Here is a 14,336-nt window from a genome sequence, read left to right as displayed (position 1 = left end):
TGCTTGCAAATTATGAAAAGTAGTTCAATATTTATCTTTTTGAATATTGTTCCAGTGCCATTTGGGGAGGGTGGAATTCTTTGGTTGAGAGAATGGATATATAGGGAAGCGGGTATAAAAATTACATTTTGGGGGCGCCCGGGTGGCTGGGTCGGTTAAGCGTCTGACTCCGGCTCAGGTCATGATCTCACGGTTCATGGGTTCGAGCCCTGCTTTGGGCTCTGTGCTGACAGCTCGGAGCCTGGAGCCTGCTTTGGATTCTATGTCTCCCTCTCTCTCTGTCCCTCCCCTGCTTGTGCTCGGTCTCTCTCTGTCTCTCAAAAATAAATAAATGTAAAAAAAAATTTTTTTCAATTACATTTTGAATTCCATGCATTTTACTCACGGTAGAGTGATAGTTTTGTACATAGTGCAAATCCAAATAAAAATCAAATACAGGACAAGTTAGCACATGCCATCCAGATTTATTCCATTCTAGTGTTAGAGACAGTGACTTATTTTAACTCCATTTGCTTAAATTTATTTTACTTTATTGTGGTAAGAACATTTAATATGAGATCTACCTTCTTTTTTTTTAAGTTTATTTATTTATTTTGAGAGTGAGAGAGAGAGCACAAGCAGAGAAGAAGCAGAGAGGGAGAGGGAGAGAGAGAATCTCAAGCAGGCTCTACACTGCTAATGGGTAGCCTGATGTGCGACTGGATCTCACAAACCATGAGATCATGACCTGAGCTGAAATCAAGAGTTGGATGCCCAACCGACTGAGCCACGCAGGCACCCTGAGATCTACCTTCTTAACACACTTTAAGTGTGCAATACGTTATCCTTGACTTACGTGTAATGTAAGGCAGAACTCTAGAGCGTATTCATCTTGCTTCACTGGAACTTTATGCCCACTGATTAGTAACACTTTTCCCCTTGTCCCCCAGCCCCTAGCAAGTCATTTCACATTTAGTTTCGCTTGACGGAAATGATGATTAGTAAATAGAATACTTATTTAGATTTGTGCTTGCCATATGTAACAAATTATTTTTAGGTTATAAAAGAGAAAGGAAGGCAAGAGGAAAGGTTTCTCGAGCCAGAGGCGATTTCTCTGCTTCCCCCTTTCTATTCCACATGGAACAGCATTGCCTGGGCCCAGCTCAGGTCTCTGGCAAGGACCGGGCTCGGGACGGGGAGGCAGGCAGGACTGACCATTTCTGTTTCCCACGTTCAGCACAGCTCTTCAGGTTTACTTGTCAGAAGCCAGAAAAGAAGGCACAGGTGACTTCGTACTTCCCCTCTATCTGTAGCAAGCAGCGTATTTATTTTCTCGCTCAACGATCTCATTTTTAATGGCAACAACTTGATCTTCCAACTCTTTCAGCTGGTCAGCTTTTTCTTGTCTACTCAGATTCAAATCTTGGATCTTCTTTTCTAAATCTGAAACAAGAAAATGAAGTATAGGATGTATTTGGTTTTGGTCTGGTTTGGAATCTGGATACCCGCCTTATACCTTACACAGGGATTTACGGGTCTCTTAAAGATGTATTTAGCTTTGCGTTTTGATTCCACGGACAAAACGTTTATTTTCACCAGACTTCTTGAGGTTTTCACACAAATCAGGGCAGAAAAGTTGATATTTTTGTCTAAAAAGTAGTTTCTATCTAATGGCATTTATCAATGTCAGTCTAAAGCGAGTTAGAATTCATTAGAAATGAAAAGACAAATGATGACCCTTGACTGGATTTGGTGCATATTTCCAAATGTTTGTTTTGCTGTTTTAACTTCACTTTTTTTTTTTAATTTTAATGTTTATTTTCGAGAGTGAGAGAGACAGAGGGTGAGTGGGGGAGGGGCAGAGAGCAAGGGAGACAGAGAATCGGAAGCAGACCCCAGGCTCTGAGCTTTCAGCACAGAGCCCCAAATGGGGCTGGAACTCACAAACCGTGAGATCGTGACCTGAGCCGAAGTCAGGTGCTCAACTGACTGAACCACCCAGGCGCCCCTGATGAGGAACTTCTTAAAGAAGGAAAATAAATGTCCTGCTTCACCTGGACAGATCACACCTGGGTGATCGGGTGGCTTGGGGGAATTGTCACACTAGCCTGGAGCGTGTGTCTACAGGAAGGAGCCGGAGTGCTGAAGACATCTGAAATGTGGGTGTTTTTTGTCATCCTGAGGAAACAGAATGAAACCAGCAGGTGAAAGTTCCAGGAAGGAAGATTTTGTCTGATTTATAAAGAACTTTCTAGCAGTCGCAGCTGTTCAAAGAAAGAGCTGTTATGGAAGGTGGCGAGCATTCCGTCTCTAGAAACTTAAATACAGGTCACTTGGGAATGAAAAGGAGATCCAGCACTGGAAGGGGATTTGTTCTAAAAGGAGAAAAGCCCCCTGTGTTTCCGCCACATAAGTGAGTGAGGCTATGCGGGTTACTCCTCGTTTGCCTGACCACATCCATTCTCCGTCCTGCTCTGTCCTGGAAAGCTGGCCTCAGTGGGTGACATCATCCGGCTCCCTTGATCTCTGGGTCTCATTCACACTTGGCCCTGGACAGTTCTGGGAAGTGATGGGAGGGGGAGGGGGCGGGCGAACAGACGGTCCCCGTGGAGAAGCAGGCTTCTGGCAGTTTATGCATCTGTCCGCCCAGCCTGCAAAGGTGCCCCCCCCCCGCCCCCCCCGCCTCTGGCTCCAGCCTTCATAGAGCTCCTTCAGGGCTCTGGCCCTCCTGCTTCCCCTGCCCCTTCAGGCCCAGGGACACTGATGGCTTCTCATTGCCGCCCGTCACCAGGTACCTCCACACCCTTAGCAGATTCTCTGAATTCCTGGGTGGTTTTTAGAGTTCCTCCTATCAAGAAGCAGAGGCTATCTGCCCTCCCCGCTCAAACCAGGTCCAGCACTGCATGTTGTTTTGACCAGTATGAAGGGAAAGAAACGTACAGGACCACAGGGGCCTTGCAGTTTCTGTGCTCATTCTCATGGAATTCAATACAAGCAGCCGTAAGGCAGCCTGGGATAAAAGACCCTGGAGAAAACGGTCCAGCATCTCAGTCAAGCCCGGCCCCGGGCAGACCAGCCAGCTGACCCAGGAGCTGAGAGCACCTGCTTGAAGAACTCAGGACAGACCCACAGAACGGCCACCCAGAAAGCCACAGAAAAACAATGCACGGCTGCTGTGTTAAGCCCTTACATTTGGGAGTGCTTTGTTACACAACAAATAGATAACAGAGCCCACTCTGTTTATAAGTATGCGATCCAGGGGCCATCTGGGTGGCTCAGTCAGTTAAGCATCCGATTTCAGCTCAGGTCATGGTCTTGCAGTTCGTGACTTTGAGCCCCGTGTTGGGCTCTGTGCTGACAGCTCAGACAGAGCCTGGAGCCTGCTTCAGATTCTGTGTCTCCCTCTCTGCCCTTCCCCCACTCATGCTCTGTCTCTCTCTCTCTCTCAGAAATAAATAAACATTTAAAAACTATATATATATATGACCCAGAATTCTATCCAGGTGTGCTTCCTATTTCTCGCTGGGACCCTGAATGACACAAAGGACTATAGAGGGACCCTGGCTGTGGACTGGGGTCCATTCTCACTCAACCTTGACCCTGCCAACGTAAATAAGGGCTCCCTTCTGGGGTCCATGGGCACTTCTTCCTAACAGGTACGACCAGAGCACAGCTGTTGGGGTTCAGACCCTTCTCGAGTGGCAGAATCAGGAAGGTGGCCAAACCAATGTCTTCTTTTCCTACCTTGTTGAGCTGTCAGAACAGCTCTCAAAACAGAGCCAAGAAAGTGGAGTGTGTTATTTTAGACTTCTCTTAGAAGGCCCCTAACTTCTCTTCCAAGCGAATTTCAAAAACTGTTGAGAGTTTGAGGCTATGGGAATACGTGGAAACAGTTTGGGCCTCAACATAAAACACAAGACAGAAAATGTTCTCCCCACGTTTTTGCTCCTACAGGAAGGACCAAGTTGTGTGAATAACAGCAACTGATTTTCATGGTATTGCTTATGGAGGGCACAATAAAAACCGCTCTGTCTTTTTGACTCTTTCCTAGTTAATTTCTTCTCAAAATTATTAGGAAAATATGGAAAGTGAAAACTGTGTAAATTACATAAACGTAAAAGATGTAAATGATATAAACAATTACATTAATAGAAAAAGTTGCATTTTCCTCTTTACTCTCCCCCTCCCCAGAGATAATGAATGGTAACAGGGTGGGATGTATTTTTCCTGACTTTGGCCCACACCAATGGTGTGTTCTCATTTTTTTCCCTGTCATAGTGGGAATATAAGTGATTCTAAGGCCAAAGACTCATTTTATAACAAAGAAGCATTATACAGGAGGAGTCTCGGTTGTTTGAATATTTTGAGAGTTATTTACATTCCAAATGAATATGATTCACTTTAAAGTTTTGGAGACAATACAAATACAACCAAAAGTGAAACTAGACCACTCATCATTTGGTATTTCTTGATGATTTAGAAGCAGTTAAGGGCATGATGACTGCCTAGAAAAACCATGAGTACAAGTTGTGGGGGAAGAAGATTCTGATGAACTTTCTGACTGTATGCATTCTATATTTACTACACTTTGTGCGCATCTAAATGTCCATTTTTGATCAAAATCCTTGTCTGGACTACAGATGCTGCCTACAGATCTCTGTAGGATGACCAGTGCCTTGGGGTCTAGATCATATGGACTCCAAAACAGTTATTTGCATGAGAGGAGAAAACAGGAAGCATAGGTTAGGACGGGGTGTTTCAAGTTTCTCAACATCCACACTACTGATTCTCTGGGTAAAATAATTGTTCACTTTGGGGCCGTCCTGTGCATCATGGAATGTTTACCTGTGCCCCCAGCCCCCATCCACTAGATGCCGGTGGTACCCCCTAGGTGTGACAAACAGAAATGTTTTCAGATGTTTTTGTCCCCAGGGAAGGAGATAAAATCACCCTGGGTTGAGAAACAGTGGGTTCGGAAAAGGGCATTTCAGGTTGACCAAAGGCCATGCCAGTTTGTTCTGATGAACACAGAAATGGAGGCTCGATGATACCCTTTGAAGTAAAACCATGCAAGTGGCTTGTTACACTGCGGTCCCCAAGGCACTGACCCAATTCCTCCTTCCTTTCCTCAGTGGACTCATATGTGGTTGAACTGTGTCATGATCAATTGGTATACATTCTACAAGGGAAGTGTGGCACTCTGTTATTGTCACATTGGTGGAGCATGTGATAGAATAGATAGAACTCCCATATAATCCACCAATCCCCTTTCTCGGTATCTCTCTGAAGGAAATGAAATCCATATCTCAAAGAGGATATCTGCATTCCCATGTTCACTGCAGCATTATTCACAATAAATAAGATATGGGAACAACCTGAGTGTCCATCAATGAATGAAGAAAATGTGTGTGTGTGTGTGTGTGTGTGTGTGTGTGTGTGTAATTCAGCCATAAAAAAAGGAGGAAATTCTGCCATTTGCAACAACATAGATGAACCCGGAGGACATTATGCTAAGTGAAAATAAGCTGGAGAGAGAAAGACAAATACTATATGATCTCACTCATAGATTCATGCGGAATCCAAAAAAAAAAAAAAAAAAAGTTGAACTCCTAGAAGCAGAGAGAATGGTGGCTGCCAGGGTCTGGTGGGTGGGGGAAATGGGGAGAGCTTGGTAAAAGGGTTCAGTTTTAAGATGAAAATGTCTGGGGATCGCATGTTCAGTGCGGCGCTGTTTACTTAACAATATTCTATTGCATATATGAGTAGATGTGAAACATTCTTACCATAAAAAGTATGCGGGCTGCTGTTGATTAACGTAATTGTGGTGATCATTTTACAACATATATGCCCATCAAATTGTCACAGTGTACACTTTAAATATAGACAATTTCACCTGCCACTTAGACCTCCAGAAAGCTACAAAAAAGGAAGAAATACCTGCTATTCTTCTTATCTTGTCTTCTGTATCTGTGGCCAGTTTTTCTGCCGCCTCTTTTAGCTGTTCCACTTTATCTAATGTTACCTTTGTCAGTCCTGTAGCACTTGTCTTATGCTGAAGAACAGCATATTGGTTGTTTAGCTCTGCAAACTCCTATAACAGAGAAACGCTCCCATCACCAGAAAATATTTATAAAGCGTGTATACGGGTGTGATATTTGCCTGATACCGTTCACAAAAGGTGCAAGCGGAAACCATGATCTGATCAATATGCTGGAGTCACCCTGATATTTCCAACAGGGCTTTTATTTGCAATGTTTTTTTTTTTAGACTGAAAAAAATCCTCAGCTTTAGCTAATCAAACATAAAACTGCTTGGTTACAAAATAGCAATGTTAATTCCATGTTAAGGCAATGATTTAGGAAGCACCGATTGTTCGTGCTAAACTAGTTAAGGTGGGAGATACAGAGGACAGAACTGACGGAATCCTGCCTTTGACAAATCTTTGGTTCAGCTGGATCAGACAGCTGCCTGTACAGCATGAAGGGCAGAGTGAGTGGCAAAGATTTAGTAGCAACGATACGTTATTTGGCTGGCAAATACGTAAGAGAGAAATGAGGCAGGAAGCGAAGTATATATGTGTTAGTGTCCAGAGCTCCCTCAGTGTTAGAATGGACATCTCTGGGGTCAGCCCGCGTGGCTGACAGTCTAGAATGTTAAATAGATGAGAGAAGGCCAGGAAGGGGCTATGGAGATGGGGAGGGGGTGGGCAGGAAGTACCTTTCTCCACTTCTGTTCATAGAAAGTGTGCTCAAGTCCCAAGTGGGGGGTGGGGCGGGGGGGGGAGGGAATGACCTTGCCCATTAGAAATTAAAAGCAAGAGGGGTGCCTGGGTGGTGCAGTCGGTTAAGCGTCCGACTTCAGCCAGGTCACGATCTCGCGGTCCGTGAGTTCGAGCCCCACGTCAGGCTCTGGGCTGGTGGCTCAGAGCCTGGAGCCTGTTTCTGATTCTGTGTCTCCCTCTCTCTCTGCCCCTCCTCCGTTCATGCTCTGTCTCTCTCTGTCCCCCCAAAAATAAATAAACGTTGAAAAAAAATTAAAAAAAAAAGAAATTAAAAGCAAGAGAACCGACTAATTGTAAAAACACTTGAACATCTTTCCTTTGTGTAAGCTACTCTATTAATGCAGCCGACCAGAGATATCCTGCTAAGAAAATGAGTTGATAGTTTCTTTCAGCAAACTAGATTAGTAGGGTATTTTCCACAACTGTTTAATTAACTCACTCTGACTTTTGTAACATGATCTATTCTCTTTGGCAGGTGACTTTCACTTGTTTTCATTATAGGTTATGTGATTTATCTAGAGTAAAGGGTAAATACGCCCAAGATAGACCCACGGCACAGACTGTGAATGTTTGGAAGGGGGGGAAAAATAGACCAGGAAACCACTAGAAGTACTAGGAGGAGTAGATGGGGGGGAGGAAACACTCCTAGGATGGTCAAAGGACGTTTGTCTTCCCCGGAGACAGCCCTCCGTTACAGAAGAGCCTTCATGCCCATGGGAATCCCGACTAACACACACCACTGAGCAGGGTCCAGCACTAACGGAACTGCTGACAAATGGCACCATGAGGTGGGGTTAAAGGATTATCCTTCAAAGAAGCACTGTCTGCTCTTCGTGGCACTGGTGGGGCTACTGACCTGTTCAAGGCCCCCAGCTTGGCGTTGGGCCGATGCAGCCTGAGCTCTCACGCGGGCCACTCGCCCCCTGTTCCTTTGCAACGTGGTCCGCAGCTGGGAGAGTCCAGCTTCCAGCACCGACTGCTGCTTTGCTGAGTCCAGCTTGTTCTCGGTGTCCTTGGCTTCCTTTTCAGCCTGTTGTCGATTGAAAGACCAGAAAGGAGAAAGTCTCTTCGTGTAACAAACCACACAAAAACAAATGATCGAATTATGCCCTTCAGAAAATAAGCTAGGTGTGAAGGGAAAGTAAATCATTCCTTCAGTTTTTCAGTTCCACCCAAAACAAAGTTGTAATAAAATATTCCTAGACATACGTGCGGGCGTGAAAGCAAATATGACCCGTATCTACGCACTTTCCAGCCCGTTTAAGAATAAAGCGCTTGCCAGTGAGTGAAGACCCTCATCCCATCCCTTCTGTCCCCCTAAAGGGAACCACTCTCCTGAATCTAACATGCGTCACCCCGTGTATTTCTACATGCTTTTTTACTATTACAAAGTCATATTTTTAACACCTGCGGTATTTCTTTTTTTTAACTGTATGCAAATAAATGATACTCTCTCTTTCTGCACCTTAAATTTTTAATTCAAAGTTATGCCTGTATACTTCATCTTGGCCAGTTTGCATAGCTCTTGTTTACTCCGTTTTAGCAATTTAAAGCATTCCATTGTTCGGATGTACAATTGATATTCCTATTCTCCGGTTATTTATTGCAGGTGGCTTCTAATTTTTTTCCCCCTTACAAACAATAATGAACATCTTATACTTGTTTCTTATTTCCGTGACTACATTTGTCATATATAGAAGTCAAATCTGACTGGTCATCTGTTATATCCTTTTTATTTATTTATTTTTTTAGAGTGAGAGAGTGTGAGTCGGGGAGAGGGGAAGAGAGAGAGTCTTACGCAGGCTTCATGCTCAGCCCAGGGCTCAATCCCACGACCCTGGGATCATGACCTAAGCCGAAATGAAAAATTAAGAGTTGGATGCTCAACCGACTGAGCCGCCCAGACGCCCCTGTTATCTCTTGTATCTCATTCTTTGGTCGTCCTTTCATGCCTTCTTTGATTTTCTCAAGCATAATAAACATTATGATTTTGTATTCTGTATCCAATGATGGTATATCCCCAGTCTCTTGTGTTCTGATTCTGTTGTTTACTATTTCTGATGACTCTTGCTTGAGGCAGGCAATTGGTTCTTTTATGTGTTTGGGGAGAATTTTTTTGAGTCTTGGTTTTAAGGTAAATTCCCTTGTTTGTCTCTGCCAGGCATCTGAGGGCAGCCCAGGACCACCTTAAGGGACATTTTCAGCTTGGGTTGTGGGGAGCCACACAGGTAGTGTGAATCTGACCCTCAAATTCCTGTGAAAGCCAGCTTGGGGGTAGAAATTCTTAGTCAAGACTTTCCTTCCCTACAGCCCCAGTGTCTTACTGGGGCTGCCCTCCTAGGGTGTGTGTGTGTGTGTGTTGGGGGGGAGGGGTTTAACATTTCACTGAGAATTTTGCCTTTCCATTTGGGGTCTTATTCTCTCCTTGAATGGGCTTTGTTTTCTGTCTCTTCTGCCTGGTGAGCATTAAAACCAACAGCTCTCATGCACCAGGGGTTGGCAGATACACTCTGCCCGCTGTCAGGTTCATGCTTTATTACCTCTCTGGCGTCAGACTTCCCTGTCACTGTTGGCCTCTGAAGAGTTCATCCATTTCTTACTAATTCAGCTGTGTATTAAAATTAAAAAAAAAATCCTATGCAACATTTTGGGTATTTTTCTACTAGGAGGGCTCCTTGGGGTCCCGGGTGCACCATATTTGTAGAAATAGAAGTCCCTTGTTGTGCCCTTGGACACACGAGGAAATTTTTCTAGAGTACAAGTCTACGGACTGTTTCCGTAAAGGACCAGATAGTAAATGTTGTGTGGTCTGTCGTTCATAAAGTCTTTATTACAACTATGCAACTCTGTGCCACTGTAGCACAAAAGCAGCCACCGACAGTGTGTGGCTGTATTCCACTAAGACTTCATGATTTGGGATTAAAAAACAAAACAAAAACAACAACAGTCAGTGAGCCCATTTGGCCCGTGGGCTCTATTTCGCCATCCCCTGTTCTAGAGTATATGCCTCGAAGGGGAAATCCTGGAGGCCTTCTTTGGTTTCTCTGCTGCCCAGTATTTGCAACCGATTCATATCCAACCCTTTTACTTCCTGGTGCACTGCTTCCTGTTCTGTCTGTTTCTGCTTTTCTTTTCAAATTGCGTGTATTTACCTATAAAAGCCGGTTGCAGAACAGAGACCGAAGAACCAGCATTCTATGGAGAAGGGAATAGACTGGAGAGTGGAGACTTGGAGGAAGACACTTCACACATTTTGGGACTAGGTCCTGTCCTGCCCTCCAACTGCTAGGTTCCTCTCCCGGATCCATTCTGTAGGTTAAACCATGGCTTTGCACCCTGTCCCGTGCTCTGGACGGGACGCTTTCTTTAGGGTAAGATATTCTTTCAGTCTTAGGATAGTCTGATGAGCTCTCATGCAAAACCTGGCAGTTACAAAACCCTGGCAACAATCAGCTTTATTTCTTTGCCTCATGAGCTTTCGCAAGTCTATGGCTTTCCCTGGAATCAGAAGGGATTAAACTCCGGCCTCAAATCTACCTTTAATAAGCTGTGTGACCTTAGGCAGGTCACTTAACCTCCCTAAGTCTCAGTTTCCTCATTTATAAGCAGACAGTAGCACCTGCTTCTTCCCCCGGGAGGGGTCAAGAATGAATGAAGTGATACTGTGAGAGCTCCATAGAACATTGGGGCGCCTGGGTGGCTCAGTCGGGTTGAGCATCTGACTTCGGCTCAGGTCATGATCTCACGGTTTGTGAGTTCAAGCCCTGCACTGGGCTCTCTACTCTCAGCACAGAGCCCATGTCAGATCCTCTGTCCTTCTCTTTCTGTCCCTCCCCAGCTCACGCTCTCTCTCCCTCGAAAATAAAACATTAAAAAAAAAAAAGAACATCAATTAAATGCATAAAGCCACCATCATTTTATTTTATCCTAAAATCATCCCATCAGATGGGTTAGGCAAGCATCACATTGGCACACAAAAAAACCATGCTGTGTCCACATTCAAAATTTTTTTCAGGTTAGTTTCAAAGAGGGTACAGAAATACCTGCACGGTGTTCTTTTTAATTTTTGTTATCTCTGCAGTCAGCTGTGTGATGGCAGAATTTATCCGTCCTTGGGTGGTTTGAACTTGTTGCAATCTATTCAGCGTTTTGTCAAGATTTAATAGAACATTTGCTGCTTTTCTAAGGTAAGATATTAATGTGTCAGATTAGATAAATATACAATTATTCATTTATTTCACCTTGGGAGTTCATTGGACTCAACGGAAAAACTTGGCTGAATTATTTATAAAGTAAATTTAAATTACTCTTAAGCAAGGCAAAGTGCGGAAATCTTTATTTTGAGAAATAGGTATTACATGCCAATAAGAATGCACATATACACATATCAAATAGATATGGATTTCGGCAGATATGGAAATCAATGACACAGGCCTTGTTCCTTCTCGATCTGTCATAACCAGAGAGGCTTGAGGACTCTCACTGCCCAGCTTTGAACAAAATAACTCTCCTCAGCCAATTCCAGTTCCCTGGTTTGTCAAACTTAAGCACTACTCTCTAAATCCTCACCGGAGTGGGGGTGGGATAGTCAAGAGACTCCACAGACAGCAAAGAGAACTAAAAGCCCTACGTTTTCAGGCTGTGTTTATTCAGGTTTATTTAAGCTTCACTGACATCCTAGCTTCCAGGGGCCCAGTCAGAGGTTAAAATCACAAGCATTCCAAGTGATAGTCTGTTTTATAGAAATAAGCTCACCTCTAGTCAACAGTCAGCAGATACTTAGATCTGTGGGCTCAGAACCACCTTGGGAAGAATGTACCAAGCGAGTGGAATATCAGATAGACCTTTGCAGAGGCAGAATCACAAGTGCGTGTGGAACAGCAAGAAAAACTGACTTGCAAAACATCCGCCTTCCCCATGCAACCCCACCTCTCCTAGTGGAATCTCTCACTCACTTTTTAAAAAAAGGCTATTTTTTGAAAACAGTGTTGGGTTCACAGCAAAATTAAGCAGAAGGTCCAGAGAGGTCCCTTATGCCCCCTGCCCCTCTCCCCCCCCCCCCCCACGGGCACAGCCTCCCCAGTTATCAACATCCCTGCCAGGCTGGTACATTTGTTAGCATTGATGAACCTGCATGGACACATCATAGACACTGAAGTCCATAGTTTACATTGGGGCTCACTCCTGGTGGTGTCCATTCTGTGAGTTTGGACAAACGTACAATGCCATGTATTCATCATTATAGTGTCGGACGGCATATTTTTACTGTCCTAAAATTTCTCTCTGCTCCACCTTTTTTTTTTCATTCCTCCCCTCAACCCCTGGCAACTACTCATCTTTTTCACTGTCTCCACAGTTTTTGCCTTTTCCAGAATGTCCTTTGGTTGAGCCATACAATATGTAGATTTCCCTTTCTATAACTTCTTTCTCTACAGTTACAGGAGGGGCTCAGGAACGTTCTCCTAACACTCCCCGACCACCATATATTTTTATTATATTCTTTTTCCTTCAGATTTTAGAGAGAGAAACAGAGCGTGCACACATGTGGGGGGGAGGGGAGAGAGAGAGAGAGAGATTGAATCTTAAGCAGGCTTCACACTCAGTGCAGAGCCCAACATGGGACTTGAGACCATGACCCTGGGATCATGACCTGAGCCGAAATCAAGAGTCGGATGCTCAACTGACTGAGCCACCAAGGCGCCCCTCTTTTTCCTTTAGGTTTTCAATGTAACTGCTTATTAAATTTAGAAAATATGAAAAACTAGAAGAAGAAGAAGAAGAAGAAGAAGAAGAAGAAGAAGAAGAAAGAAGAAGGAGGAAGAATAAGAAGGAGGAGGAGGAGGAGAGGAGGAGAGGAGGGAGGGGTGGAGGGAGAAAGAGGGGAGGAGAGAGGGGAGAAGGGAGAGAGGGGGAGGAGAGAGGGGAGGAGGGTGGAGGAGGAGGAGGAGGTAGAAACACAAAACAAAGAAAAAATTATATCAGGAAGGGAAAAATTTACCACTAATCCTACCACCTTTTAAGATAGCAGTGTAGTCCAGTATTTTTATCCTACATATTTTCCCCCCCCTTTTTTTTTAAATTTTTTTTCAACGTTTTTATTTATTTTTGGGACAGAGAGAGACAGAGAATGAACAGGGGAGGGGCAGAGAGAGAGGGAGACACAGAATCGGAAACAGGCTCCAGGCTCCGAGCCATCAGCCCAGAGCCTGACGCGGGGCTCGAACTCGCGGACCGCGAGATCGTGACCTGGCTGAAGTCGGACGCTTAACCGACTGCGCCACCCAGGCGCCCCATTTTTTTTCCTTTCATGATGGAGGTCCTCTTCAGTGTATAAGCTCTTATCTTCTTAAAAGCATTAGCATTATACTCCAAGCATCTCTGCATGTTATCAAGAATCTTTCTCAGCATCATTTTTAATAGCCAAGTGATTATACCGCAGTTAGTTAATCTTCCTAGTTTTAAATATTAACCCTGGAAGGGGCTGGGCTTACACCTGAGTCTGGTACACTTCATTTACACAAGTGGGTGTGGAGACAGTGAAGGCAGCTCAGGGCTCAACCTCGGGGCACCCAAAAATGGTGGTGGATACTGATGATGTCGCCACTGTCCAAGTGACTCCGTGACTCTGACCCACAGCGCCCCACGCTCATAAAAACATCAAGAGGTCTTTTCCTTTTCACTTGGCGAAGTCAACAAGGACAAGGGGAAGCAAGAGTTAATTGATTCTGCGCCCTCTCTCTCTAATTTTACTCCTGTGTTACTCCTGGGCACTAGTGTTCCTTTCTTCTATCCCTCGCCACCATATCTTTTTAGTGTGGTATTTTTTTTTAAAAAGTTAGATCTTCAAGGTACTGTCTATTATGGTAAATTTAGAAAGTCCCAGACATAGGTAAACAAGAAAGGGAAAATACACCGATATTCCCACCACTTGTTAAGAAACTGGCATATAACTAGTCTGTGACGTTTATTGGCATGAAGAGGTACCAGATCACTGGAAGGGCATTCTGACTCTATGGAAGGCAAATGGAAAATATGTATGCTCGCCCATTGCCTCCCAATTGCCCAGCTTCCTGAGACACCTGCAAAGGGCTTAGCCCTCACTGTGGGCATTGAACTCCTGGAGGGTAATTTCATTTGGACGTTAAGTAACTCCTCACGCAAATATTTTGCAGATGGTCTTTTAGCAGATGGCCTGTGAGAGCAGGAATGGGATTATTAATGTTGTACTTACTCAGCTCCTTTTGCTTTCACCAAAACCTTTCGGGCTTCGTCTGCCGCTTTATTTAGCCTGCCCGCATCTGTTCCGTTGTCCTCACAGTGCTGCGTCAGTTTTCGTATCTTGTCAAGTTCACGGGTTAGATTTTGTGATGCCATTGGTAGATGGATGTCAAGTACACGATTTGCAACCTTCTCTATGTCCTCCGGAGGCACATTTTCCTCTTAAATAAGAAGGTGGGTTTTAGGTCATTGTGTCTCCTTATTCAACACTGAATCTTATAAATACAAGCACAACGAACTCTAAGTCAAATGTACTTGCACTTGATTATGTGTCCCTAGAATAGAGGGATTAGAGTGC

General features: G+C 44.3%; 1 protein-coding gene across 1 annotated transcript in view; it reads right to left on the bottom strand.

The window, feature by feature from the left end:
* Positions 1-1,195: 1,195 nt before the first annotated feature.
* Positions 1,196-14,336, bottom strand: part of LAMB4 (laminin subunit beta 4) — a 100,541-nt gene continuing 87,400 nt past the window's right edge. Inside the window, exons 29-33 of the mRNA XM_047832482.1 lie at positions 13,992-14,199; positions 10,804-10,942; positions 7,617-7,790; positions 5,917-6,070; positions 1,196-1,422 (exon numbers count right to left, since the gene is read on the bottom strand). Coding sequence (XP_047688438.1) covers positions 1,283-1,422; positions 5,917-6,070; positions 7,617-7,790; positions 10,804-10,942; positions 13,992-14,199 — 815 coding nt within the window. The 3' untranslated portion in view covers positions 1,196-1,282. The remainder of the gene's footprint in view (positions 1,423-5,916; positions 6,071-7,616; positions 7,791-10,803; positions 10,943-13,991; positions 14,200-14,336) is intronic.

This window comes from Prionailurus viverrinus, chromosome A2 (genome assembly GCF_022837055.1).
Source record: "Prionailurus viverrinus isolate Anna chromosome A2, UM_Priviv_1.0, whole genome shotgun sequence".
In the NCBI taxonomy this organism is placed as follows: Eukaryota; Metazoa; Chordata; class Mammalia; order Carnivora; family Felidae; genus Prionailurus; species Prionailurus viverrinus.
Note: the sequence above shows the minus strand (reverse complement) of the source record. Positions and strands in the feature narration are given on the sequence as shown.